Genomic DNA, 25079 nt, shown 5'->3' on the forward strand with positions numbered 1-25079 from the left:
AGATCAAGGTCAGTCTCGGAGGCAAGTCTGAGGCCAGGCCCGCACAGGGGGAGAGATGTCCAGGCAAATCCCAGAGGTGAGTGGGGTGGAGTGGAGTCTAGCACGGAGGTGGACTGCAAGCGAGGCCTCCAGGATTGATGCCCAGCATCTCCTGTACACAAAGCCTGGTAGTCTGAAAGCTGGCATGGACTTGGTTAAAAGACTAAAGTGTGAGTACTTCTTAAAGACAGCTCCTTTATCCTTTATTCTCACATTGAACTTTTATTTATGATTTGCTCAATTCTGTAACACATACGTAAGTATTCTGTACCACGGTACCCTGTTCCTAAGATGTTGCCAAGAAGCAATATTATAAACATTTCACTGCAATCATTTGAGTGCACGTGACAATGAAGGCTAAGTCATTCAATGAACACACTGCATAAATGAACACAAGAATTTTGCACAAATGAACACAGGTTTATTACACAAATGAGCACAAAATTCTTGCACAACTGTGCACAACATTTTTTGCACAAATTTAATGAAACTGAAACTGATAAATCTTAATGAGTTTGAGATTTAAACAAATGAACACACTGTGTTTATAATTTAACACAAGACTGTTACAAATGGACCATGAATTTGTTTTAAAAAATTGAACAGAAGGGTATGATTAAATTGAACATTAGATCATTAAACAAATGTACTTCATTCTGAGGAATATGTCAGGGATGTTCCACTTTCTCATTGACATTTCATCTGTCAATCCTGCCAAGTAGCAACAGAAAAGGCCTGCGGGGTCAGTGGTATGGGGAGTAGGTTTCGGGTGATCATGGTATCGATGCTGCTGCTGTTATCTGCTTCAACGATGCTCGTATTAATATACCCATCCTTGCAGCTGATGGTCGAATTCATCTCAAGCAACATTGATGGCATTTCTCAAGGGCCTTAAAGTGGTGTCTATACACAGTGCAAGTTTTGGACCATATCGGAAAGTCGGGTGGATGACTGCCTTATACCTAAGGAACAAGCAAGCTTCTCCACAGCAGCAAGATAGCCTTTCACATAAAGGATTTAGAGCACTGGTTACAGGATTGGACACTTCAGTTAAAGGAAAGCTGAAAATGCATTGGAGCCAGTTCAAAGAAGGTTTACCAGACTCATATCTGGAGTGCGCAGGGGAAATAGTAGGGAGAGCGAGAAATATTTTACATGGTACATTGTAGAGATCAAAAATGCACTGACCAAAAAAAAGTCAGTCTTCACTTTCAAAAGAAAGCTGGATAATTAATTGAAGGAGAAAAATTTACACAGCTGTTGGGAAAGGATTGGGGATTGGGGGAGAGAGAAATCGGAAAGCTATTTCCTGGAGTCAGCATGGCTATAGTGACACAAAAGCTGCACTATTTAATGGATAGACACCCAAATGCTCAGGATTGCCACGAGATTTGGGAGCTCTCGTTTATGTATCAAAAGAAGCCAGCATCCAAGTTCACCGACTTATAGGGAAAGTAAATGGACTGCTGGTCTTTATTTCAAAGGCAATCGAGTATGAAATTATACGAGACACTAATCAGACCACAAATGGAATATTTGGGGCCTCTTACCGAAGGAAAGATCGATTGGCATTGGAGGCAGACCAGAGAAGGTTCACTCAGCTGATCTCAGCTATGGAAGGGCTGTCTTATGAGGAGAGGTTGAGTTGATTGGACCTGGATTTGCTAAAACATAAAGGTAGAGATGAAACATTATTGAAATATACAAGATTCATAGAGGATTTTCCAGGGTAGATGTGGAGAGATTGTTTGCCTTTGTGGATGAGACTCGGACCAGAGGACATCATCTCAGAAAAAGGGCTTGCCCATTTAAGACAGAGTCATAGAGTCATGGGGATGTGCAGCACGGAAACAGACCCTTCAGTCCAACTTGTCCATGCCAGCCAAATATTCTAACCCAATCTAGTCCCACCTTCCAGCACCTGGCCCATATCCTTCCAAACCCTTTCTATTCATATTCCCATCCAGATGCCTTTTAAATGCTGTATTTGTACCAGCCTCCACTACTTCCTCTGGCAGCTCTTTCCATACATGTACCACCCTCTGTGTGAAAAAATTGCCCCGAAGATCTCTTCTCTATCTTTCCCCTCTCATCCTAAACCTATGCCCTCTAGTTCTGGACTCCCCCACCCCAGGGAAAAGACTTTGTCTATTTATCCTATCCATGCCACTCATGATTTTATAAACCTCTATAAGGATACTAGTGAGAGAGGGTCATGTCTTTTTGTGGCTAAACCTTTCCAATTCATTTACCCATCCAGATGCCTTTTAAATGTTGTAATTGTACCGCTCTCCACCACTAATTCTGATAGTCTGTTCCACATAGGCACCACACTTGGATTGAAAGATTTCCCCCTCATCTTTTTCAAATCTTTCCCCTCTCACCTTAAACCTATGCCCTCTACTTTTGGACTCTCCTACCATCGGAAAAAGACCTTGGCTATTCACCCTCTCCATGCCCCTCACGCTTTTATCAAACCTCTACAAGATCACCCTTCCACCTCTGATGCTCCGGGGAAAAAAAGGTCCCAGCCTATTCAGCGTCTCCCTATAACTCCCATTAGATCTCCCCTGATTCTTCTAAAGTCCAGTGTATGTAACCTAAGTGGTCTAATTCCACTTCATTCATCAGTTCTGCCATTTCGAGATATCAGGCTGGTAAATCTTTGTTGCACTTCGTCCATTGCCTGAATATTCTTTCTTGGATAGGGAGACCAGATTGCACACAATATTCCAGGTATGGTCTCACCAAGGCTCTGCACAATTGCCGCAAGACATCACTGCTTGTGAGAAACAGAGCTCACAATATAATAAATTTCAGTCCGAGTCAAATTCTGAAGCAGCGAATTTTATTGAAACGTTCCTGCAAGAAGGGGTGTCTAGGAAGTAGGCACCCTGATCCAGAAATTACTCCACAATTTATAAAGTTTAATTGTCGGTACTTCCCCGTTTACCTCATTGGCCTTCAAACCTATCAATATTCCTTATTGTGTTATGCTCCTGCCTAGCTGGACTCCGCCCTTGTTTACTTCTCCCCCTACTCCAAGCCAGGCGAACCTCACCCCTATCCCTTATTTGTAAGTGACTTGGCTCGCTTCAGTGCTGACATGAGGGAAATGTACTGAGCTTGGCATATCTTGATGTTCTTTTTCACCTTATCTGTTTGTCTGTTACATCTTCCATTGTTTGCAGGCACATTTCATTCCTGTATGCACATTTTTATTAATGAGAAGTAACTATGTATTTCTTCCACATAGTTTTCATTCTGTGTTAGTTTATTTTATTTAATAAGCAATTCTTAATTTGGCTGAAACAGTTATATACTGATGTTAATAAGGGATTATGGTTTGCAGAAGTAAGACTGTGTTATCTATATCCCACACTGCTCCTGTACTCAAATCCTCTCACTCTGAAGACCGATATACCATTTGTGTAAATGTAACAGATTTATCCTTCACTATTCTCTGAAATCAGTCCGGGAACCTTCACATACTCTGACAGGAGCCAGCTTTGTGAAGAATCCAAATCTCTTGAACAATGTCACTTGATAAAATCCAGTTTGTGTTTATTTTATTTCTGTTTCTCATTCTATCTCTTGTGTTGTAAGCTGGAGCCGGCTTTGCACACTTTTCACTGTGTTCATGTATTCGAATCCAAATTCAAATCCAAATTCAACCCGAAACAAACAAACAAACAAACAAACAGGAAGGATGGAGCTGACAACTTTTGTAGCAGTGACATACAGGAATGAATGCAGTGTCTTCATCAATTAACATTGGACAGAATGGTTTTGATTCAGGGACATGACTGAAAGAAGTCAAGGATAACTGTCACACTCCGCCAAACATCTTCATCAGCCCAACAAACCATTGGAGAAACTTGGCAGGTCAGGCAGTGTCTCTCTGGTACAGAGAGAAACAAAATTAATGTTTCGAATCTGGTATCTTCAGAACGCTACCCTGATTTGGAAATATATCGCTGTTTCCTCTCTCTCTATTGGCCAGATCCGCCTTCAGTCACCGTTCCCCTCTCCCCATTGGTCTGTAGCTGTACGTGCAGCGGGCGGGACCTTCAATGTGCGGTGACCGTTACAAACCGCCATTGGCGCTTCGAGCATCTGGGGGCGATGGGAAACAGAGGGATGCTTCAAACGGGGAAGGACTCGTAGTTATTCAGTGAAACGCCAAACTGTAAGTGAACCTGTAATGGTTTATTTATTAATTACAGAGCACCGTGATACATTTTCATTCTGAATGTGACACAATTCCGAGTGACAGGAGCCGTCCCGGTGGAATGAAAACACACAACAGGAGGTGAGGAAAAGCCCGGGGCGGCACCAAATCGCGGGTTTTGTTTGTTTTAATGTTGTTTATTTACTTTGGTCGGGCCGGCGGCTGAATCTTGCAGAAAGCGGGGACGTGACAACTCGGTGCCCCCTGAGGGATGTGTCAGTGTCTGGTCCCCATTCACAACCACGTCACCATGACAACAGCCGCCAGGATGGAGAGAGAAATCCCGGAGCCTGGGAACAAAGGGAAGGTCATCAGGTCAGCACGTGATCGGGGGGGGTGGCGGGCACTGCCTCGATGGGCTGAACGGCCTGAGTCCCGCTTCCTTCCTACCTCCACTGGGCCCAGTGGGAGGTTTTAGTTGTAAAGGAGAACATCGACCGTAAGTAGTGAGTTTGGCGCAGAGTGCGGTACAGGGATGATGTGCATTTAGGTAGCGCCTCTCTCTACGCCTGAAGGATACTGACACGCTCTGAAGAAGATCTCAGGGCCCTGGACACCAGAAGGTTTGGTCAAAGGGGTACGTTTCCAACCCTGGGGGGTAGAGTAGGGATTGCTGTTTGGAGAGAGTCAGGGATATGTTGCCTTTGAGGCAGGGATGGGATGTTTGGGCCTGAAGATGTGGTGGAGGGCAGGGAGAGGATGAAGAAGTGATGGAGGGGATGGTGGAGTGGGTAGAGCTATATGCTGTACAAAGATGTAAACCAGTAGCTGTTTTTAAGAGCAACAACAAGGTCAGATTAAAATGAAAACCAGAAGTACCTGAAGAGAAAAATCCAGTAACAATAAGATGGTGATCAATGGAGCTAGGGGTGGAGAGAAGGGTTGACAGGCAGATTGGAAGGGTATATGATCAAGAGATGGCTTGTTGGGGTAGACTGAAGGAAGGTTTCAGTTCAGGGGGAGGACAGGGCAGAGGTTTTGCTGGAGGGGGAGGGGGGTATTTTGACCTGGTTTGCAGAGTGGGAGATGGCAACTGACTCGCTTAATCTTAATCACAATGAACTACGTTATCATTGCATTTCATGTTATTGTTGCAGTTTGAGAGGAACGGGCTCATGTTGGAGTAAAAAAGCCTTGGTGGTTCTGGTTTCGTTCTCTGGTTAGGTTGGTTGTACTCTGAGGCAGGAGCATCCCCTGAGAGTGCTTCATATCTTCCAGACAGATCTAGAGATGGAGCGCTTGCAATGACTGCATTAATGTGGAGGGACAAGGCTGGTGGGAATAGGAATACTGTGGGAATGTGGGTTGGGCATATCAGTGGGTGTGGGAATGTGGGTGTGGTATACAGGTGGATCCAGGATGTGACTGGAGCTGAGTTGGGGTAGCAATGATGAATAACTGCTGGGACATGAGTGAAATAGAAGCTGCTGCGACAGAGAAAGTGTATCTGAGTGCATGTGTTCTTTTTGGCATATGTAAGTGTGTTTATGTATGCTTGTGGTTTCTAATGTGTGTATGTATCTGTTTGAGTGATTGTGTTTCAGTGTTTATGTATGGCAGTGTGTATGTTCATGTATTTGTTTATCTGCCTGTCAGTTTGTTACAGAGATGGAGTAGGTGAGTCTCAGTATGTGTATATGTCAGTGTTTGTATGCCTTTGTTTACCTATGTGTGTATATCCATGTGAGTGCATGTCTGTTTGTGTCAGAGATTATGCATGTGTATGTGTTTGAGTCTGTGCCCGTGCATTCCTCCTTGTGTGTGAGCCTGTATTTGTGTTGTATATTTTCGCATGTTTGTGTCTGAGTCTCTGTTTGTGAGTGTGTGTGTGTGTGTGTGTGTGTGTATGTATATATCTATATGAGTTTGTGGCTGTGCAGATGTAAAAGTGGATATGGCTTTGTGCATGCCTGTCTGTGTGCCTCTGATATGTGAGTGCATATGTCTGTTTTTCTTTGTGTGTCTGTTTTTGTTTGTCCTGTCTGTATTTGCTTCTTTATGTGTATTTTTGAGAATGTACTATGTGTGGGAGTGTACCTATGAGAGGGTGTATCTGTGTTCACTTGTATATACTTGTGTGAATGTCTGTAAGTGTGCTAGTGAATATGTCTGTGATTTTTAATTTGGTGTAAGCATCTCTGGTTATATCTGTGTGAATGTATTTCTGCATGTTGGTGTATTTGTAGCCTAGTGTGTACTGTGTATATTCTTCGAGGAGAAAGTGAGGACTGGAGATCAGAGCTGAAAATGTGTTGCTGGAAAAGCGCAGCAGGTCAGGCAGCATCCAAGGAACAGGAGAATCGACGTTTCGGGCATAAGCCCGAAGCCAGAAGTCCTGAAGAAGGGCTTATGCCCGAAACGTCGATTCTTCTGTTCCTTCGATGCTGCCTGACCTGCGCTTTTCCAGCAACACATTTTCAGCTCTGTACTGTGTATATTGCCAGTCTGAGTCTCTGTGCCTGTGTGAGAGTATGTGTGAATATCTGAGTCTTTGTCTGCATTTTTGCTTGTGTGTCTGTATGAGTGTGTGCAAGTATTTGTCCCTTTTTACTTGTGTCTGTTTCTATCTATCTGTTTGTGTATCATGTGCAGGAGTGCTGTTGCGTCAGTCACATTGCCCATGCAATGAATCATAGAATCCCTACAGTGTGGAAGCAGGTGATTTGGTGGATATGGCCATACTGATCCTTCGAAGGGTGTCTTACCCAGGTTCTCCTTTTCCACCCCATCCCCCGGTGTTTCCCTATGCCTAATCCATATAGCTTGCACATTCCTAGCCACTATGGGCAACTTAGCATGACCAATCCACCTAACCTGCACATCTTTGGACTAAGAGGGAACCAGAGCCCCCACACAGACACATGGAGAATGTACAAACACCACACAGCCACTTGCCCAAGGGTGGAATTGAACCTGGGTCCCTGGTGCTGTGAGGCAGTAGTGCTAGCCACTGAGCCACCATGCCACCTGGAGTGAGTGGTTACTGTGAATACAGACTTAGAATATGTGCTTGTCATTATTACCTGGAAAAAGTACAGCCTTATTGCACAGCTTGGGCTCACAGCAGTTTCCGGTATAACTCAGCTGCATCCCCATCGTTGATTGGTCAATGGCTTGACAAGCTTCACTGGATGCACAACCTCTCAGTTCCATTTTAACTCCCCCTGTTGGGCATACAGACATCAATGTGTTATAAATGTCTTCTTTAAGAAGAACTATTAGGTAATTTAATGTTACTATAGCACCATGACTGAATAATAGAAATTGTACAGTAGGGCAAGCTCGAAACTAGTGTACTACTACATTCAAATGAGTTCCAGACATTTGGCACAGGCATTTAGGCCAGCACACAAATCTAGAAATATGCACTGCTTGCTCGATCTCGCTTACAACCGCAAGTAATTTGGTAGCATTTTGTAAAACTTCTAACTGGATATTACAAGAGAGAGGCATGATCCTGAGACAGGCAGTCTGCAGCACCTAGAGGAGTGGAGAGAAAGGAAGATTGCTGAGAAAGGCAGTCAGCAAGACCTAGAGAGGAGGATTGTTGGATTAGCTAGGCGCAATGACCATGGGAAATGGAAGGTTACAGGGATAGAGTAGGGGGTTAGACCCGGGTGGGATACTCTTCAGAGGGTTGCTTTGGACTTGAAAGACCTGCTTCAACACTTCAGGGATTTTGGCTCCATAATGATTGATTCACGTATTCCTAATGAATCACTATGAGAGGCCATGTAGGTTGAGCTAGGAATTATTTACTAAAAATTTAAAAAGCCTCAGCACCAGAAGCTATGCATAGAACCCAAATAGAAAGAGGAACCTTTACTGGGTCATAGCATTGAGTATAGGAGTTGGGAGATCATGCTGTTAGGTCACTTTTGAAATATTGCATGTGATCCTGGTCTCCTTCCTATCAGAAGGATGTTGTGATGCTTGAAAGGGTTTAGAAAAGATTTACAAGGATGTAGCCAGGTTGGAGGATTTGAGACATAGGGAGAGGCTGAATAGGCTGGGGCTGTTTTCCCTGGAGCGTCGGAGACTGAAGGATGGTCTTATAGAGGTTGATAAAATCATAAGAGACATGGATAGGATAAATAGACAAAGTCTTTTCCCTGGGATTGGGAAGTTCAGAACTAGCGGGCATAGGTTTAGGGTGAGAGGAGAAAGATAGATAGAAAAGGGACCTAAGGGGAAACTGTTTTGTGCAGAGGGTCATGCGTGTATGGAATGTGCTGCCAGAGGAAGTGGTGGATGCTGGTACAATGACAATGTTTCATAGAATCGTTACAGTGTGGAAACAGGGCCATTTGGCCCAACAAGTCCACAATGACCCTCTGAGTATCCCACCCAGATCCATTCCCCTACCCTATTACTCTACATTTACTCCTGACTAATGCATCTAACCTACATATCCCTGAACACTATGGACAATTTAGCATGGCCAACTCACCAAACTTGCACATTTTTTTGGATTGCGGTAGGAAACCGGAGCACCTGGAGGAAACCCACACAGACAGTTGCCTGAAGCTGGAATCGAACCTGGGTCCCTCGTGCTGTGAGACAGCAGTGCTAACCACTAAGACATTGTTTAAAAGACATCTGGATGGGTGTATGAATAGCAAGAGTTTAGAGGGATATGGGCCAAGTGCTGGCAAATGGGACTAGATTAGGTTAGAATATCTGGTTGGCATTGATGAGTTGGACTGAAGGGTTTGTTTCCATGCTGTACTTCTCTATGACTGTGACCCTAAGAACAAATATGTATAGGCAAATGTCTGAGTGTTAAAAAGGACAAGAATAGCTGAAGACATTAACTAATAGAAAACCATGTCAAGTATAAACAGTGTGGAAATCCTGGGAGAGAACACTGTTCTTGAACTGCCTTCAAAGGATTTTGTTTTGAACCTAACACAGCCCAATGAGAGGAGGCAATTCTCAATTTAAGCTCAGGAAATGAAGGATGAAATAGCAGTGGGTGTCAGTTTTGGAGACAGTGATCTTAACATAGCTTTCACATCATCATATGGCAAAGAATAAGATAGAAAAGGAGTAAAAGTTCCCTGTTGGGGGAAAAACAAAGTTTGTGAAGCTGAGAGTTGATCTAGTATGGTGTGTATGGATGTAGCTACTTGAAGACAAGTCAAGAATGAATTAGTGAGAAACATCAAAAGTGAGATTCTAGAGGCTCAGTGTAGACACATCCTCACAAATGGAATGAGTGCTGCTTCAAAACCTCGTTGTTCAGAAGCACAAAGGGGAAGATAAACCACAAAAAAAGTCACAAGAAATATAGTTTAAAAACAAGTTAGGAAAACGATGAGAAAAGATTGGCCTGAAAAATTAGGGAAAATTTCAAGATAACCTATCAGTACATAAGTGTAAGTGGGTGACTAACAAAACGTTGAGTTTGTCTAAAATATACTCCATGTGGGAGTGGAGGCAGAAACACTCAACTCATTGGGGAAAAAAAATCTTGACATGCATCTGATGCGTTGTAACCTGCAAGGCTAAAACGAGTTACTGGCCTATTGGGTCCAACAAACCCACAGTGACTCTCCAAAGAGTATCCCATTCCCCGACCTTTATTACTCTATGTATACCCCTAACCTATACATCCCTGAACACAGTAGGTAATTTAGCATGGCCAATTCATCTTTGGATGAAAGAGTGAGTGTGAGGAAGACTGGGGAGAAGTAAGGCAGGGATGAACGATAAAAGGATTTGCATTTACATAGCTGAGAATGTAGTGCTGGAATAGCACAGCAGGTCAGGCAGCATCCGAGGAGCAGGAGAATCGACATTTCGGGAATGAGTCTTGTGGATCGGGGCTGAGAGATAAATGGGAGGGGGTTGGGGGTAAATTAGCTGGGAAAGCAATAGGTGGATGAAGGTTAGGCAGAAGGTGATAGGTGAGAGAGGGGGAGTGATGGACAGGTCCGGAGGGTGGTGCCGAGTTGGAAGCTTGGGACTCAGATAATGTCGGGGGGAGGGGAAATGAAGACGGTGTTGAAATCCACATTTATCCCAGGTGGTTGCAGGGTCCCAAGGTGGAATATGAGGCGTTCCTTCTCTCGGCTTCGGGTAATAACGGTTGGCAGTGGAGGAGGCCCAGGACCTGCATGTCCTTGATGGAGTCGGAGAGGGATTTGAAGTGTTCAGCCGCAGGGTAGTGGGGTTGGTGGGTGCGGTTGTCCCAGAGGTGTTCTCTGAAATGATCCGCAAGAAGGTGTCTTGTCTCCCTGATCATTTTTGAGTGTGGAAAGAATGCTAATTCATTCAACAGTGTGTAACTTGTGTGTAGTGTAACTGTTTCACTGTGGGATTGATTATGGACAATGGAGGATACCAAGCCAGTGAGAGTGAATTTAAGGGAACCAGATTCTCTTGATGAGCTTTTTAAACAGTCCTGCAATGATTTGTAAATGTATCATTCTCTCCATTCTTGCAGCTGTCTGAAATAACTGACAGGGAAATCTCAAAGTATCCTAGATCTGTTGCCCTCCATGATATACCTTGTACCAAATTGAACACCTATGAAGCATTTCAAACTTATTGTAACTCTGTAGCAGTTTATACATGTAATTACCGAAATTGCCAGAAGCAGTGAGGCAGCGATCCTGAGTCCCGGTACATTTCACAATGCTCATTGCATTGGAGCCTTCAGGTGAATTGGAATAGCACTCGAGGCCGTTCAGGTTGGAAGGTTCCTCTGAAAAGTTAACACGGAATATTTAACATTGCACAAACTTTGGCTGCACCCACATGGGCTGGCAAATTTTGCAGTAAATAGTACATCTCGGTCTTTCAAATACAATATCCCCCAGATTTGTGAAGCTTTTCGCATCCCATTCTCTGAGGGCATTATGATTGGGACGTGACTCGATCTTTTGAGCTTGCTCTGACGTTTGATACAAGTGTGGCTGATTTTATGTATAAATTCCAAGCTCTTAGCCATTTCTCTTGGCCCTGACTGTTTGTTTGAAATCTCTGACTGAAATATATAACACCACAGAGAAATCAGCAATCCTGGCTAAGCCACGCGACTTGATTTGATTCATGAATGTCACCTGTACTGAGATAATGAACAGTATTGTTTTGTGTTGACCAAACAAATCATACCTGACATAAGCAGAACAGGATAATAGAACAATGCACAATATAGTATTGCATCCACAGAGGAAGATCAGCACTTGGATGACAGGTGTGTTCAGAGGTTTGATAACACAGGGAAGAAGCTGTCCTTCAACCTGTTGATATGTGTTTTCAAATTTTTGTTTCTTCTGCTCAATGGAAGTGAGTGTAGCCAGGGTGGAAGCAGTCTTTGATTATGTTGGCTGCTGCCTTGAGGCGACAATTATAGACAGTCAATGGATAGAAGGCTGGTTTGTGTTATGGACTCGCATCTACCTGAAATTTCCTGTGGCGTTGGGCAGAGCTGTTGCCATACTGGGTAGAATGTTTTCTGTGGTGCATCAAAGAAATTAGTGAGAGTCATTGTGGACCTGCAAAATTTGTTTTGTCTTCTTCATAAGCTGGTGTACTTGTGACTGTAACTTTGATGTGGATGGACCAGGACAGATTGTTGATGATATTTACTCTTAGGAACTTGAGCTCTTGATCACCCTCCACAGTTCAGCACCATTGATACATACAGAATTGTGCAGCAGGTCAGGCAGCATCTAGGGAACAGGAGAATCGACGTTTCGGGCATTAGCCCTTCTTCAGAAATAATGCCCGAAACGTCGATTCTCCTATTCCCTAGATGCTGCCTGACCTGCTGCGCTTTTCCAGCAACACATTTCCATCTCGGATCTCCAGCATCTGCAGACCTCACTTTCTCCACATACAGAATTGTGCCTTCCACTCGACTTGCTGAAGTCAATGACCAGCTCCCTCACTTTACTGACATTGAGGGAGCGATTGATGTCTTTACCATATGCCACTGAGCTCTCTATCCCTTTTTCCTGTACTCAGTCTCATTGTTTAAGATCTGACCCACTCTAGCCATTCTTGTATTAACTGACAAACCACGTAAGAACCTAAGAAATAGGAGAAGGCCATCTGGCCCTTGCTCATTCCTAATGAAGGGCTCTGGCCCGAAAGGTTGGTTGGTTGATTGATTGATTGATTGATTTATTATTTTTTATTTTGTTTTTATTTTCCCTGCTCCTCAGATGCTGCCTGACCTGCTGTGATTTTCCAGCAATACGCTCTCAACTCTGATCTTCAGCATCTGCAGACCTTACTGTCTCCCATCTGGCCCTTCAAGCCCAGTCATAGAATCATAGAGATGTACAGCATGGAAACAAGTCGTTCAATGAGATCATGGCTGATCTTTTCATGGCATTAGCTCTATTTATCCACCCTCTCACCATAACCCTTAATTCCTTTACTGTTCAAAAAATTATCTATTTTCACTTTAAGAACACTCAATGAGAATGCCTCAACTAGTTCACTGGGCATGGAATTCCACAGATTCTCAACCCTCTGGGTGAAGACATTCCTTCTCATTTTAGTCCTAAATCTGCTGTTCCTAATTTTGAGGCTATGCTCTCATGTCCTAGTTTCACCTGGCAGTGGAAACATCCTACTTCTATCTTATCTATTCCCTTCATAAGCTTAAGTTATAAGATCCCCTCATTCTTCTGAATTCCAATGAATATACTCCCAGTCTACACGGTCTCTCCTCATAAGCCAATCCCCACCAATCTAGAATCAAGCTAGTGAACCTCCTTTGTACCCACTGTAGTGCCAGTACATTCTTTCTCAATTAAGGAGATCAAAACAACAGCAACACTCCAGGTGTGGCCTCACCAGCACTTTATACAACTGCGACATATCCTCCCTACTTTTAAACTCCTTCTCATGGCAATGAAGCACAAAATTCCATTTGTTGTCTTAATTATCCATTGCACTGAGAAAGTTTATAACCTTAAAACTTGTCCTTAAACATTTAGCCTCTGAATTATAAAACACATAATTCAGAAAATAAACAGTTCAGGCAGGGAGGTGTCAGGCCACAAAAGAGAGGACCCAGGATGTGCAGAAGATAAAAACATCTGTTCTCATTAAGTAATAACAGGATGCTCTAAGGCAATTAAGAACATGAATCCATTTAAACAGGACACAGTGATAACATTCATGGCTGTTCCCTTGTGAAATTAATGAGTGTTTCTTCATCTTGTAAGCATGTCAAAAGCCTTGTAATTAATGGTTAGGTCCTATCAATTATAATGGATTCTTATTATCCTTGAAAGCTAAGCAGACAGAAGGAAAAACATTTTTCTGTTACAGTCTCTGACCTGAGTGTTCAAAAGGGCAAGAGAGAGAGAGACCATTTTAGCACTGCTGAAGCCAGTAGAAAATTAACTCATTGTGCTTACTTGCAATGGATTGAATGTTTTTAAATTTAGTTGCATTTTGGGACGTTATGATGATGTTGAGTAGTCATCACTGGTTATGAAATGCAAACTCTGCAAAGGCTAATATTGATGAAGCTTTAACTTGCAGACCATGACTGCCCCACTGTCAATTTTAACTAGCCAGTCTTATGTCTTATTTGAATTTGAATCTCAATCCCAAAAAGAAAGCATGTTTTCAAGACTAATGAATTTTTGAATCATTTTAAAATTCAACCTTACGGTAACATTTCAGCCTCAGGCACAGAATGATTCTGTTCTTAAGATAAAAAGCAGGAGTCTGCTAATAGCTTAAAAAAAATATTCTAAACCTAACATTGAAGAGATTCTGACACAATCTGTCAAGAAGCCATTTTCTGGTCAAAGTTTGCCCTCCTAAGGAAGCCTGTTTATGACAGAAGAGTGGAGTAGCCTGCGAGGGCTCTGAAAGGAAGAGCTGGTACCCTACTCTCCAAGGTTTTAGAAGCTTAGCTAGCCTGGCTTAAAGGTGTCAGTGTTATGTTGTAATAGTGATACCAACGGTAAATGAAGGGGAAGACTAAAATTAACCTGTAAGAGGTTTATTTCCAGACAACCAAAGAGTAAGATCTCCGGGACAAACCAAGAGAGGCTTACAGGTCTGAGTCCACAAGGGACTCCCTGAGCTGTCTGAAATCTGTACTTTAACAGCATCTGCCAACCACCTTCTGTCGGTCACCCAGGTCCCTCTGCACAGTAGCACGCTGCAATGTTTTGCCATTCAAATAATAGTTTCTTTTACTGTTAATCCGACCAAAGTGGAAGACTTCACATTTATTAACGCTGTACTCCATCTGCCAGACCTTTGTCCATCCGCTCAAACTGTATGTGCCCCTGCAAAGATTCAGACTCCTCTGCACACTTTGCTGTACCACTCATCTTGGTGTCATCTGCAAACTTTGACACACTACATGTGGTCTTCAACTCCAAATTGTCTACGTAGATTGCTGAAATTTAAAGGTCTGCAAGAAGAAGCAGACTACTGTGGTATCACAACTTGTAAAGCCGCTAGACTGGAGTCACTGATTAGGAGAAAGTGAGCACTACAGATGCGGAGATCGAGTCAAAAAGTGTGACAGCTGGTCAGGGAGCATCTGAGGAGCAGGAGAGTCGACGTTTTGGGCATAAGCCCTTCACTAGGAAATTGAGTGTTCAATACACGGTGGCACAGTGATTAGCACTACTGCCTCACAGCGCAGAGACCCGGGTTCATTTCCCGCCTCAGGCGACTGACTGTGTGGAGTTTGCACATTCTCCCCGTGTCTGCTTGGGTTTCCTCCGGGTCCTCCGGTTTCCTCCCACAGTCCAAAAATGTGCAGGTTATGTGAGTTGGCCATGCTAAATTGCCTGTAGTGTTAGGTGAAGGGGTAAATGTAGGGGAATGGGTCGAGGTGGGTTGCGCTTCGGCGGGTCGGTGTGGACTTGTTGGGCCGAAGGGCCTGTTTCCACACTGTAAGTAATCTAATCTTAAAAAAAAAGACCTGTGGTCGTGTGGGTTTGTATTTTTGGATTTGAGCACAGTCTCTTGCAAGTTTCTTTTTTTTCTTTAAAACTGCTATTAATCTTTGAGTTGATAGTTCATCTGCAGGCACTCACAAGTGGATGGTGCTGAAGGGGAATTTGGAATATACTGCCAGTATCTCCAGAGAAAGCATGCTCAGCCAGTCACAACTGACCCTGGATGTTATTCCAATGCTTATCACTTGCGTGCAGATGAGTATTTGTGGTGACAATTTATTTTTTCTTTCTGACCTTATCTGGCGCTTGGCAGTCACTGCTTTCAATATTATATTGTACATTGTTGTTATGTTTTCTCTAGACCTGGTGATTGTGTGTACATGTCTGTCAGTGTGACTTTGTATAGCAATGTGTGTCAGTTTTCAAAGTGTTGTTGCATTTTCTTGGAGGTTATCCTTTAGGTTATTTTTACATCTTGAGATTTTGGGGAATATTGTAGCTCAGGTTATGGAACCGATTGTAAATTTGCTCACTGATCTGGGAGATTTGTTCTCAGACACTAAGTAACATCATCAGTGAGCCTCCAGTGAAGCATTGGTCTTCTGCCCTGCTTACTATTTATCTGTCTTGGTTTGTTGTGGTAGGTGATATCATTTCTGGTGCTGTTTGTGAGAGGTTGGTAAATGGGGTCCAAATCTATATGTTTGTTAATGGAGTTCAGGTTTGAATGCCAGGCCTCTAGGAATTCCCGTGCGTGCCTTTGTTTAGCCTGTCCCGGGATGGATATATAATCCTATTCGAATTGGTGTCCCTCTTCGTCTGCATGTATGGATATCAGTGATAGCTGGTCATGTCTTTTGGTGGCTAATTGGTGCTCCTGTACCTTGCCCGTTTGTCCAATGTAATGCTTGTTGCAGTCCTTGCAGGGTATTTTGCATATGTCATTCGTTCTGCTGGTTGTTGGTACGGATCTGTTTCAATGTGGTGGTAAGTTTGTGGGTATCATGATGCCTAGGGGCTGGAGAACTGTGCTTATTGGGTACCCACTGTTCCTGAATATGTTGCATAGGTGTTTTTCCTTGGTTTCTCGTCGTTCCTGTGTGTTGTGGCTCACTTAAATAATATTCTGATGCAGCTCCATTCGTGAGTGTTGGGATGGTTGCTGCTGTAGTTGAGTATCTGGTCGGTGTATGTGGCATTCCTGTGGGTACTAGTCTGCAGCTCTCCATTAACTTTTTGTTCATAGCATCCCTATAGTGTAGAAACAGGCCCTTTGGCCCAACAAGTCCACACCGACCCCCCTCCGAGTAACCCACTCAGAACCATTCCCCTACCTTATTACTCTACATTTATTCCTAACTAAGCACCTGACCCACACATCCCTGAACACTATGGGCAGTTTAGCATGGCCAGTTCACCCAACCTGCATATCTTTGGATTGTGGGAGGAAACCAGAGCACCAGGAGGAAACCTATACAGACACTGGGAGAATATGCAAACTTCACACAGTTGCTCGAGGATGGAAATAAACCTGGGTCCCTCATGCTGTGTGGCAACATTGCTAACCACTGAGCCGCCGTGCCAACATATTCTACTGTGATGTACAGGAAGGGGAGTCTGTTATTCTCTTCTTTGAACTTCATACTGGTAAGGATGATGTTTGTGGGTTTCTTCTGATTTGTTGTGCTTTGTAATAGCAAGGGTCTCATCCACACAGCAGATTCAAAGCTTGGACTGGATCGTGGGAAGGGCTGTTCATTCTAACCTCTGCATAATTGCTTCTGCTAAAAGTCCTGATATTGGTGATCCCTTAGGCATCCCATTGATTTTGTTTGTAGATCTCACCTTTGAAGGTGAAGTGGGTTGTGAGGCACAGGTCTCCTAGTTTGAGGCTGCTGTCCTTGCTGATGGAGTTGGTGCATTTGTGACTGGTTTGTCAAGCAGTGAGGTCAGTGTTTTTTTAGCGAGGGTACACTGACATACAGACTAGCAAAGAAACTGCAACGCAAACAGGAATGTGTAGGAGAAAACTCCACCCATTTCATTGACTCCACCCAGGAATTCCTTATGAAAGACACCAAGGTAGAGGACGACAAGGCCATGGTTTCCTTTGACGTGACTGTCCTATTCACATGAATAAACGTCACCGTAGCCAAGGAAACCCTGGCCTTGCTGCTAGATGAACCAAGGACATATAATCTTTACACCTTTCTCTTGAGTAATTTTTCTTTGCAATCAGCTAGTTTTTCATTTGCAAACAAAATAAAATCCAGCAGATACTGGATTCCTGAAATAAAAGCAGGTAGTGTTGGAGAAACCTATTACTTCAGTCTTTGGGTTGGTGCGCAATACCACTTAGCCATCATGAACCTTCTATCCTTAATTGTGGGCTGGGCTTGATGGGCTGAATGGCACACCTCTGCTCCTATTTTCTATGTTTTGAATTTTGAGAGAAATTGCAAGCCAGAATGCGAGGAGTGTTTAAACTTGAGGGATGTGCAAAGGGTTTGGTTTCATGTTACTGAAGAGCTTGGCTTGCAAGTCTGCATGTCTCGCTTACCTTCAAAAGGATGATCGTTACACAGATTGGAACTGCAGCTTTTGCATATCTGCGCGACATTGATGAGACCAAATTGCAATGAGATGTTTCGTTCACACACTCCACAGTTTTTAAAAATCATGATTTGCTTAATTCCACCTGCAAACATAGAGAACATGGTTCACCTTCCAATATTCGATGGACATCCTTCATCACTTGTCAACAATGTGTTTACTCCACCTATTTCCCATCCGTCTATCCTGTTTATTTAATGTCTGTCTTCACTTATTTAGTTAATAACTCACCAAAGTATTTCACCAACCATTTGCGAATTGATAAATATGCTTCCAAAACATTCCTTTATTTGTAGAGGTAAAGTTGCCATTGTCCTAGCATATGCTCAATAATTTAAAAGGTATTTGACTTGGTAGCCCATACAGAGCTGAGGAAAAACCCTGAGTGGGCTTGGGGGAATGACATTTCTCATTCAGAAACAGCAAGTGCAGACCAAATGCACCAAGCAAGTGCATCTGCTGGAGGCATTCAGCTTTGGTGTAGGACAGAGAGTCAGAGTGTCTGCTTTCACTTTTCAATATATTAGCAAGGAGCCCATGATCAATGATTCTGTTTTCTGTGGACAGTGTTAGTACGCACGACAGATAATGCGTCTGTGTTACAGAATCCCTACACTGTGGAGGCAGGGTATTTGACCTAATGAGTCCACACCAGCCCTCTGAAGTGCCAGTATGAAATGGCCTTAGTCCTATCCTTTAGGCCCTTCAGCCTGTTCTGCCATTGAATGATATCATGGCTGATCTGCGGCCTAACTTCATAGATTTGCCTTTGTCCCATTGCCTTAATATCTTTGCTTAAAAAAAGAAAATCTCTCTCAGCTTTAAAGTTAGCAACTGTTCTAGCATCCAGTGCTGTTACTGGAAGAGAGTCCTAACCATCCAACTCCCTTTGTGAGTAGCAATGTTTCTAACATCTCTTCTGAATGGTCTGGCCCTAATTCTCAGACTATGCCTCCTCGATCTAGAATTCCCAATTGGTGGGAATAGTTCATTTTACCCTGCCTTTTCCTCTTAATATCTTAACTTTAAAGATTGCCCTTTAACCTTCTAAATCATAGAGAAAACAGGCCTAATTATTTTGTTGCTCAATTGTAACCGCTGAAGTTCGGATATCATCTTGTAAACCCACATTATACTCCCTCCAAGGTGAATCTATCCTTCCTGAGATGAGGTCGAGTGTGGTGCTGGAAAAGCAGAATCTGAGAAACAAGAGAATTGATGTTTCAGGCATCAGCCCTTCATCAGCCTGACCTGCTGTGCTTTTCCAGCATTGCACTCACGACTCTGATCTCCAGCGTCTGCAGCCCTCGCCTTTCTCCTTCCTGAGATGTAGTGCCCAGATCTGCGCTCAGCACACTAAGTGAGGTCTAACCAGGATTTTGTATAATTGCAGCATAACTTCTACAGCCTTATCCTCCAGTCCTATAGGTATAAAGTTCATCATTTCATTAGCAATCTTGAACATTTTCTGTATCTTTTCGTGGCATTTTAACCTCCAAGTCTCTTTGGACATTCACTGTATTTAACAGTGTCTTAATCTATCCTTTTCAGTCTAAAATGGATAACTTCACATTTGCTCACGTCAGCTTCATGTGCTAGCACGTGTAACGTATAATGCATTGGTTAGGTTCATATTGCCTTTATTGGCTAATGCATTGAGTGTACAGGTTGGGACATGTTGCAGCTGTACAGGACATTTGTTCGGCTGCTTTTGGAATATTGCATTCAGTTCTGGTCTCTCTGTTTTAGGAAGGATGTAAAGAAACTTGAAAGGGTTCAGAAAAGATGTACAAGGATGTTGCTGTTATTGGAGCATTAGAGTCATAGGGACAACTGAATAGGCTGGAGCTATATTCCTTGGAGTATCAGAGGCAGAGGGGTGGCCTTACTGACGACTATAAAATCGTGAGGGATGTGGATAAGGTGAACAGCCGAGATCTTTTTCCTGGGGTTGGGGAGTCCAAAACTAGAGGCCATAGGTTGAAGGTAAGAAGGGAAAGATTTAAAAAGACCTAAAGGGGCAACAATCTCACACAGAAGGTGGTGCATATATTGAATGAGCTGTCAGAGTAGGTGGTGGAGGTTGGTACAATTGCAGCATTTAAAAGGTATCTGGATGGGTCTCTGAATAGGAAGGATTGTGAGGGCAATGGGGCAATGCTGCCAAATGAGATTAGATCAATGGAGAATATCTGGTCAGCATGGGTGAGTTGGACCAAAGGGGCTGTTTCCATGTTGGACAGCTTGATGACTCCGTTATGACAGATACCTTGAAGTTTAATCATAACATATTTACGTTGCTATAATGCTACAGACTTGTATGAAGCATGGGTTCTGTTCTTACTGATATCACTGTACATTACATGCTCATTACTGACTGAGCACACTCCACTGACCCCATTGTAGTCTGGTAGTGACTGAAACAAATGCCTTTTATAGAGCAGTGTCACACGTTGTGGCGTAATGTAATTGTCTTAAACGTACACTGCTTCTCTCAAGTAAAATCTGTCAAGACAAACGAAAGTTAGAAATTCCAGAAAATTACCTGCATTCGTTGAGACTGACATTGTGATGCAGCTGTTGATCCCAGGGGGGCAAGAAGTTTGTGTGGTCTCACATGTCTTGCCTTGTGCAGTGCAAGAGTGACAGGTAAGAGGTTGCACTGGAAAGAGAGTGAGACAAATTGAGCCAATTAAATACTGTGACTATAAGAGCAGGTCAGAAACTTGGAATGCTGCTCTAGATAACTCACCACCTGATGCCCCAAAGCCTAATCACAATCGACAAGGCACCGGTCAGGAGTGTGATGGAATACTCTCCATTTGCCTGGATGGGTGCAGTTCCAAAAACACTTAAGGCTCAACCATCCAGAATAAAGTATCCCACTTGATTGGCACCACATCTGCAATCATCTATTTCCCCCCCAACACTGAAGGTCAGAAACACCAGTGTGTACCATTGACAACATGCACTGCAGGAATTAAATAATGCTCCTTAGAAATTAGGCAATGCACCTTGCAAACCCACAGCTCCTACCATCTAGAAGGACACAGAGAGTCACTGCTTCATACAACAAAATGTGGTGCAGCCAATTCAAAGGCAGACATGAGTTAGTTGATGACTTGGAGAAAAGAAATTGCAAAAATAAGCAGAAAGCAGTTTGTGAGAAGGATACAAATAATTTACAGAGAAATGTTAAGAGACGGATCACAGGACTCAAAATCTTAACTCCTTTCTCCCTGCAGATACTGGCATGTGTTGAGCTCCTCCAACAATTTTGGTTTTTGATTCCGATTTTCAGCATCTGTAGTTCTTTGTTTTATTTGGAGTACTTTGAGCAGTTTTGGTCCTTTTCTTTAAGGAACAATATTTCTTCACTGCAGGCAGTTCAACGAGGGTTCACTGGTATGGTATACACTGTGGAGGGATTATCTTGTGAACCAAGGCTCAACAGGTTCAGACTCTACTCACTGAAGTTTAGAGGAATGGCTGTCCTGTGCTAGCTAGCAGATATGGATTTAGACTAAGAACTTGTGCAACAGAGTCTATCAAATGTTCACTAGACTGCTTCTCTGGGTGAGAGAACTGACATTTCAAGAAAGACTGGATTGACTGGGCTTGTACTCACTGGAATTTAGAATGGCTGGGGAATAGGGAATGGTTGATCTCAGAAACAACTAAAATCCTGATGGGACTGGACAGGATGGATATGGAAGTATGTTCTCAATGTTGAGTCCAACACTAAGGGTCAGAGTTTTAAAAATAAAGGGTAAGTCATTCAAGACTCAGATGAGGAAGCGTTTCTTCACTGAGAGTTGTGAGCATGTCGATATCTCTCCCACAGCTGTGGGGCCATTATTCAAGACAGAGCTGGGTGTGGCCCTTTCAGTTGAGGAATTAAGGAATATGGAGAGAAAGAGTAATAGGATACTGAAATTGCATGGTCAGCCATGATCATATTGAATAGTGGTGCAGGGGTCGAATGCCTTATTCTTGAATTGAACTTTAGTCTTGTTCTTGTTCAGGTGCAGTGCTGACAAAAGCAGAGATGACATTCCCTAAGGCTGTAGTGTGGCTATGTCCATTGTTATCAGCTTCTGCAATTTCCAGATGTTGGGCCAACTTGTACCTTCCAAACCCATGGCTTTCCCTAAAAGATCCTTAAAAGCAACAGGACAAATAGAATAGATTGGTTGAGGTGGGATCTTTGGCTTCATTAGTTGAAGCATTAAATGGAAGAGTAGGCAGCTTATGATGGAGTTGTATATAATGTTAGTTGAGCTACAACTGGAATACTGTATGCAGTTCTGGTCACCATGCTAGAAGGATGTGATTCATAAGTGAGGGCGCAGAGGAGATTCACCAGGATTTGACTGGGATTGAGCAATTCAGCTTCAAAGAGAAACTGGGTAGGTTAGAGGTATTTCTGTTTGAGCAGAGAAAGTTGGGGGTGGCAGGGTGGGAGATCTGATTGAGGTGTACCAAGTTCTAAGTGTCAAAACTGAGGGAGAAACCTTTCTTTCCCATTTAGTAGTGCGTTCAATAACCAGTGGGCACAGTTTTAAGGCAGGAAGCAAGAGAGTTTGAGGAATTTATTTTTTCCGAGAGGGTGATGGGAATCTGGAATGCACTGCTTCAAAGGGTGGTGGTGGCAGAAACCCTCATAATATTGAAGAGGTATTTCCATGTACACTTGGAACCATCATAGCATACAAGGTTATGGGCCAAGTGCTGGAAAATATGCTTAAAATAGATAGATAACTGATGACCAGCATAGCCATAATGGGCTGAAGGGCCCCCTCCTGAATTTTAAAATAATCTATAACCATCTAGAAGTGCAGTAGCTATATGGGAAATCACATTCTGCAAGTTCCCCTCCAAGCCACTCCCCATCCTCACTTAAAAATATAGTGCTGTTCCCTCAATTTTGTTTTCCCTAAGGACATTGTGGATCAACCCACAACATGTGCACATCAGAGGGTCAAGAAGGCAGCTCAGCACCACTTTCTCAAGGAGGCAAATAGGAACGGGCAATAAATGCCAATTCCTACAAATGAAAAAAGTTGCTGAGTTTCTGTTTGAAATGCTCGCCCAGCTACTTGCATCAACTGAATAAAACAAAACACAATTTGCCATGTCTCTACTGAGCAGTTCCCAGTGTTTGTGGACTACAGACATCATTCAAGAACATTGGTGAATTAATGCTGTGCTGCTTTTTCAAAAAGAGAGCACTGGACATTTTGAATAACCCCAAGGCACCCTGTCCTCACCTCAATGCTGGGCACATTTCTGCACAAATCATCACTTTGAAAGAATTAACATTTGACAGGGATTAGTCAAGTGAAAATCAAATCTCAGGAGTTGGGTTGCATTTTTCAGGTAAGCTCAACAAGAGTTGGTGGAGGTCAGGCATTTGACCTGGGAATTTAGCAAAGCTTTGGCAGAGGAAGGTAGTCAGTTTATCCACCCGTGTCCCTCATGTGGAAAGAACTGAAACTGCAGATGTTTCTGTATCAGGAAGTAAAAAGGTACAATTGACAATTGTTTTCTGTAACGGCAGGTTGGGATTTTCACCAGAGTTTTGAGGACTTGCTGCTTCTGTTTGTGGAAGGGTACATAGCAATGATTCAGCCCTAAAGCTGGGTGTGTGATGAAGAACCATTTTCTGACCGTCTTGGAATTCTTTACATGGTTAACGATGAGGAGCGAGCTATAGACTTTAGGAGTAGACAGGCAGAAGAGAAATTTGATTGTAACATGTAAAATTATGAGGAACATGTGAAGTGGATATAAATACCTATTTCTGTTAGCAGGGCAGTCAAAGCAATTTGTAGAAGTTTTGCAGAGAAGTTGAAGGAAAATTGTTCCACTCAGAGGGTGGAGTGAGCGTACCCTTCATGGTTCAATTATACAAATATTGTTGTTCAAGGGGGAAATTACAGCAATGTGAATGTAGCCTAGTCCATAATACAAACCGGCCTTCCTTCTATTGACTCCATTTACACTTGCTGCTGACTTGGGAAAGCCGCCAATATAATCAAAGACCCCACCCCCACCCCCATCCTGCACGTACAGTACTTTCTTCCATCAGGCAGAAAATACAAATGTTTGAAAACACATACCAGCAGATTCAAGAATAGTTTCTTCCCCACTGTTATCACACTTATGTACTGGCTTGTCATATTAAACTTGGTCTTTCTCTGTACCTTCTCTGCAGCTGTAACACAATATTCTGCATTTTGATCCATTGCCCTGATTTACTGAGGTAAAGTATGATTTGTTTGGATAGCATGCAAAGCAATACTTTTCACGCTCACATGTACCGAAACAAAATAATAAATTAAGTCAAATGTAGGAGCAAGATTAGACCCTGTCAGTAACACCCTCTTCCCCTAAGAGAATTTAACAACAGTGTTCCAGTCAAGTTGCTTCTTACTCTTTGAAAGTCTTGAGGATACAGGCTTGGCCTGTCTCTCCTTTCCTAAGACAGCCTACCCATTTCTTGCCCAAGTGCTTGCAGCACTAATCGGTAAGCGATGCCATCACTTCAAGGGATTGCTTATCATTCAGTTTGAGTATTGTCTAAAGTTTAAACATTTAGGACACACCTCCAATTAAACAACTGAGATAATTACATTTATTCAGCTCCAATAGTACCACACAAATTGCAATCACTAATTTAATTGATAAACTCTCACCTTCAGAAACAAAAGCGCAAATGATAAGAACGCTTGGAAGCAGCTGCATTTTGAACTTTTGATTTTATCATCGACCAAAAGCTGTCTTGGTAGTTGAAGATCAGAAGCTGCTGTTTTTAATCTTCTCAATGAACTTTCTTCCTGTGGTCACAGCAATTTATTACAAGTCTGCTTGGAATGCCAACGTCAGCAGAGTGAGAACTTTATGTGAAAGAGGGAGGTATTTATTTTTTGCTGTTAGCAAATGCTTTATATTGGTTGAATCAGAGAAGAGAACAAAAGTTTGGTTTGCACACAGGAATTGTGGAAGGGTGGAGCTCATGAGATATTGTACAAGTGAATAGTTGGTGCTGCCTGCATTAGGAGGACAGTCAGGAGTGTGTGAAAACTGGAAGAGGTCCGATATTTATGATAATGAATAGATGCCCTGAGAATGCAGTGAGAAAAACAAATTTTGGTGTATGTGAAATAAAGGGACAAAAATCACAGCATACTACCCTAAGAAGTATGAACAAGGGTAGGCCATTCAGCCCATCAAGTCTGCTCTGCTCTTCAATAAGGTTATGGTTAATCTGATCGTCCTCAACTCTATTTTCCTGCCAT

The 25079-nt window shown here is 42.9% G+C and overlaps 1 protein-coding gene across 1 annotated transcript; it reads right to left on the reverse strand.

Moving 5' to 3' along the window:
- Window positions 1-4227: 4227 nt before the first annotated feature.
- Window positions 4228-24665, reverse strand: LOC122544226 (phospholipase A2 inhibitor and Ly6/PLAUR domain-containing protein-like). The gene is made up of 6 exons (XM_087980986.1): window positions 24477-24665; window positions 20324-20440; window positions 17726-17863; window positions 10857-10979; window positions 7294-7434; window positions 4228-4560 (listed from the first exon to the last, which is right to left on the reverse strand). Exons 1-6 carry the CDS (start codon window positions 24523-24525, stop codon window positions 4505-4507), a joined length of 624 nt encoding a protein of 207 aa, XP_087837112.1. The 5' UTR covers window positions 24526-24665; the 3' UTR covers window positions 4228-4504.
- Window positions 24666-25079: the final 414 nt, after the last annotated feature.

This window comes from Chiloscyllium plagiosum, unplaced genomic scaffold, assembly GCF_037043375.1.
Source record: "Chiloscyllium plagiosum isolate Xiang-an unplaced genomic scaffold, Cpla_swu_hap1 HiC_scaffold_38, whole genome shotgun sequence".
Taxonomy (NCBI): domain Eukaryota; kingdom Metazoa; phylum Chordata; class Chondrichthyes; order Orectolobiformes; family Hemiscylliidae; genus Chiloscyllium; species Chiloscyllium plagiosum.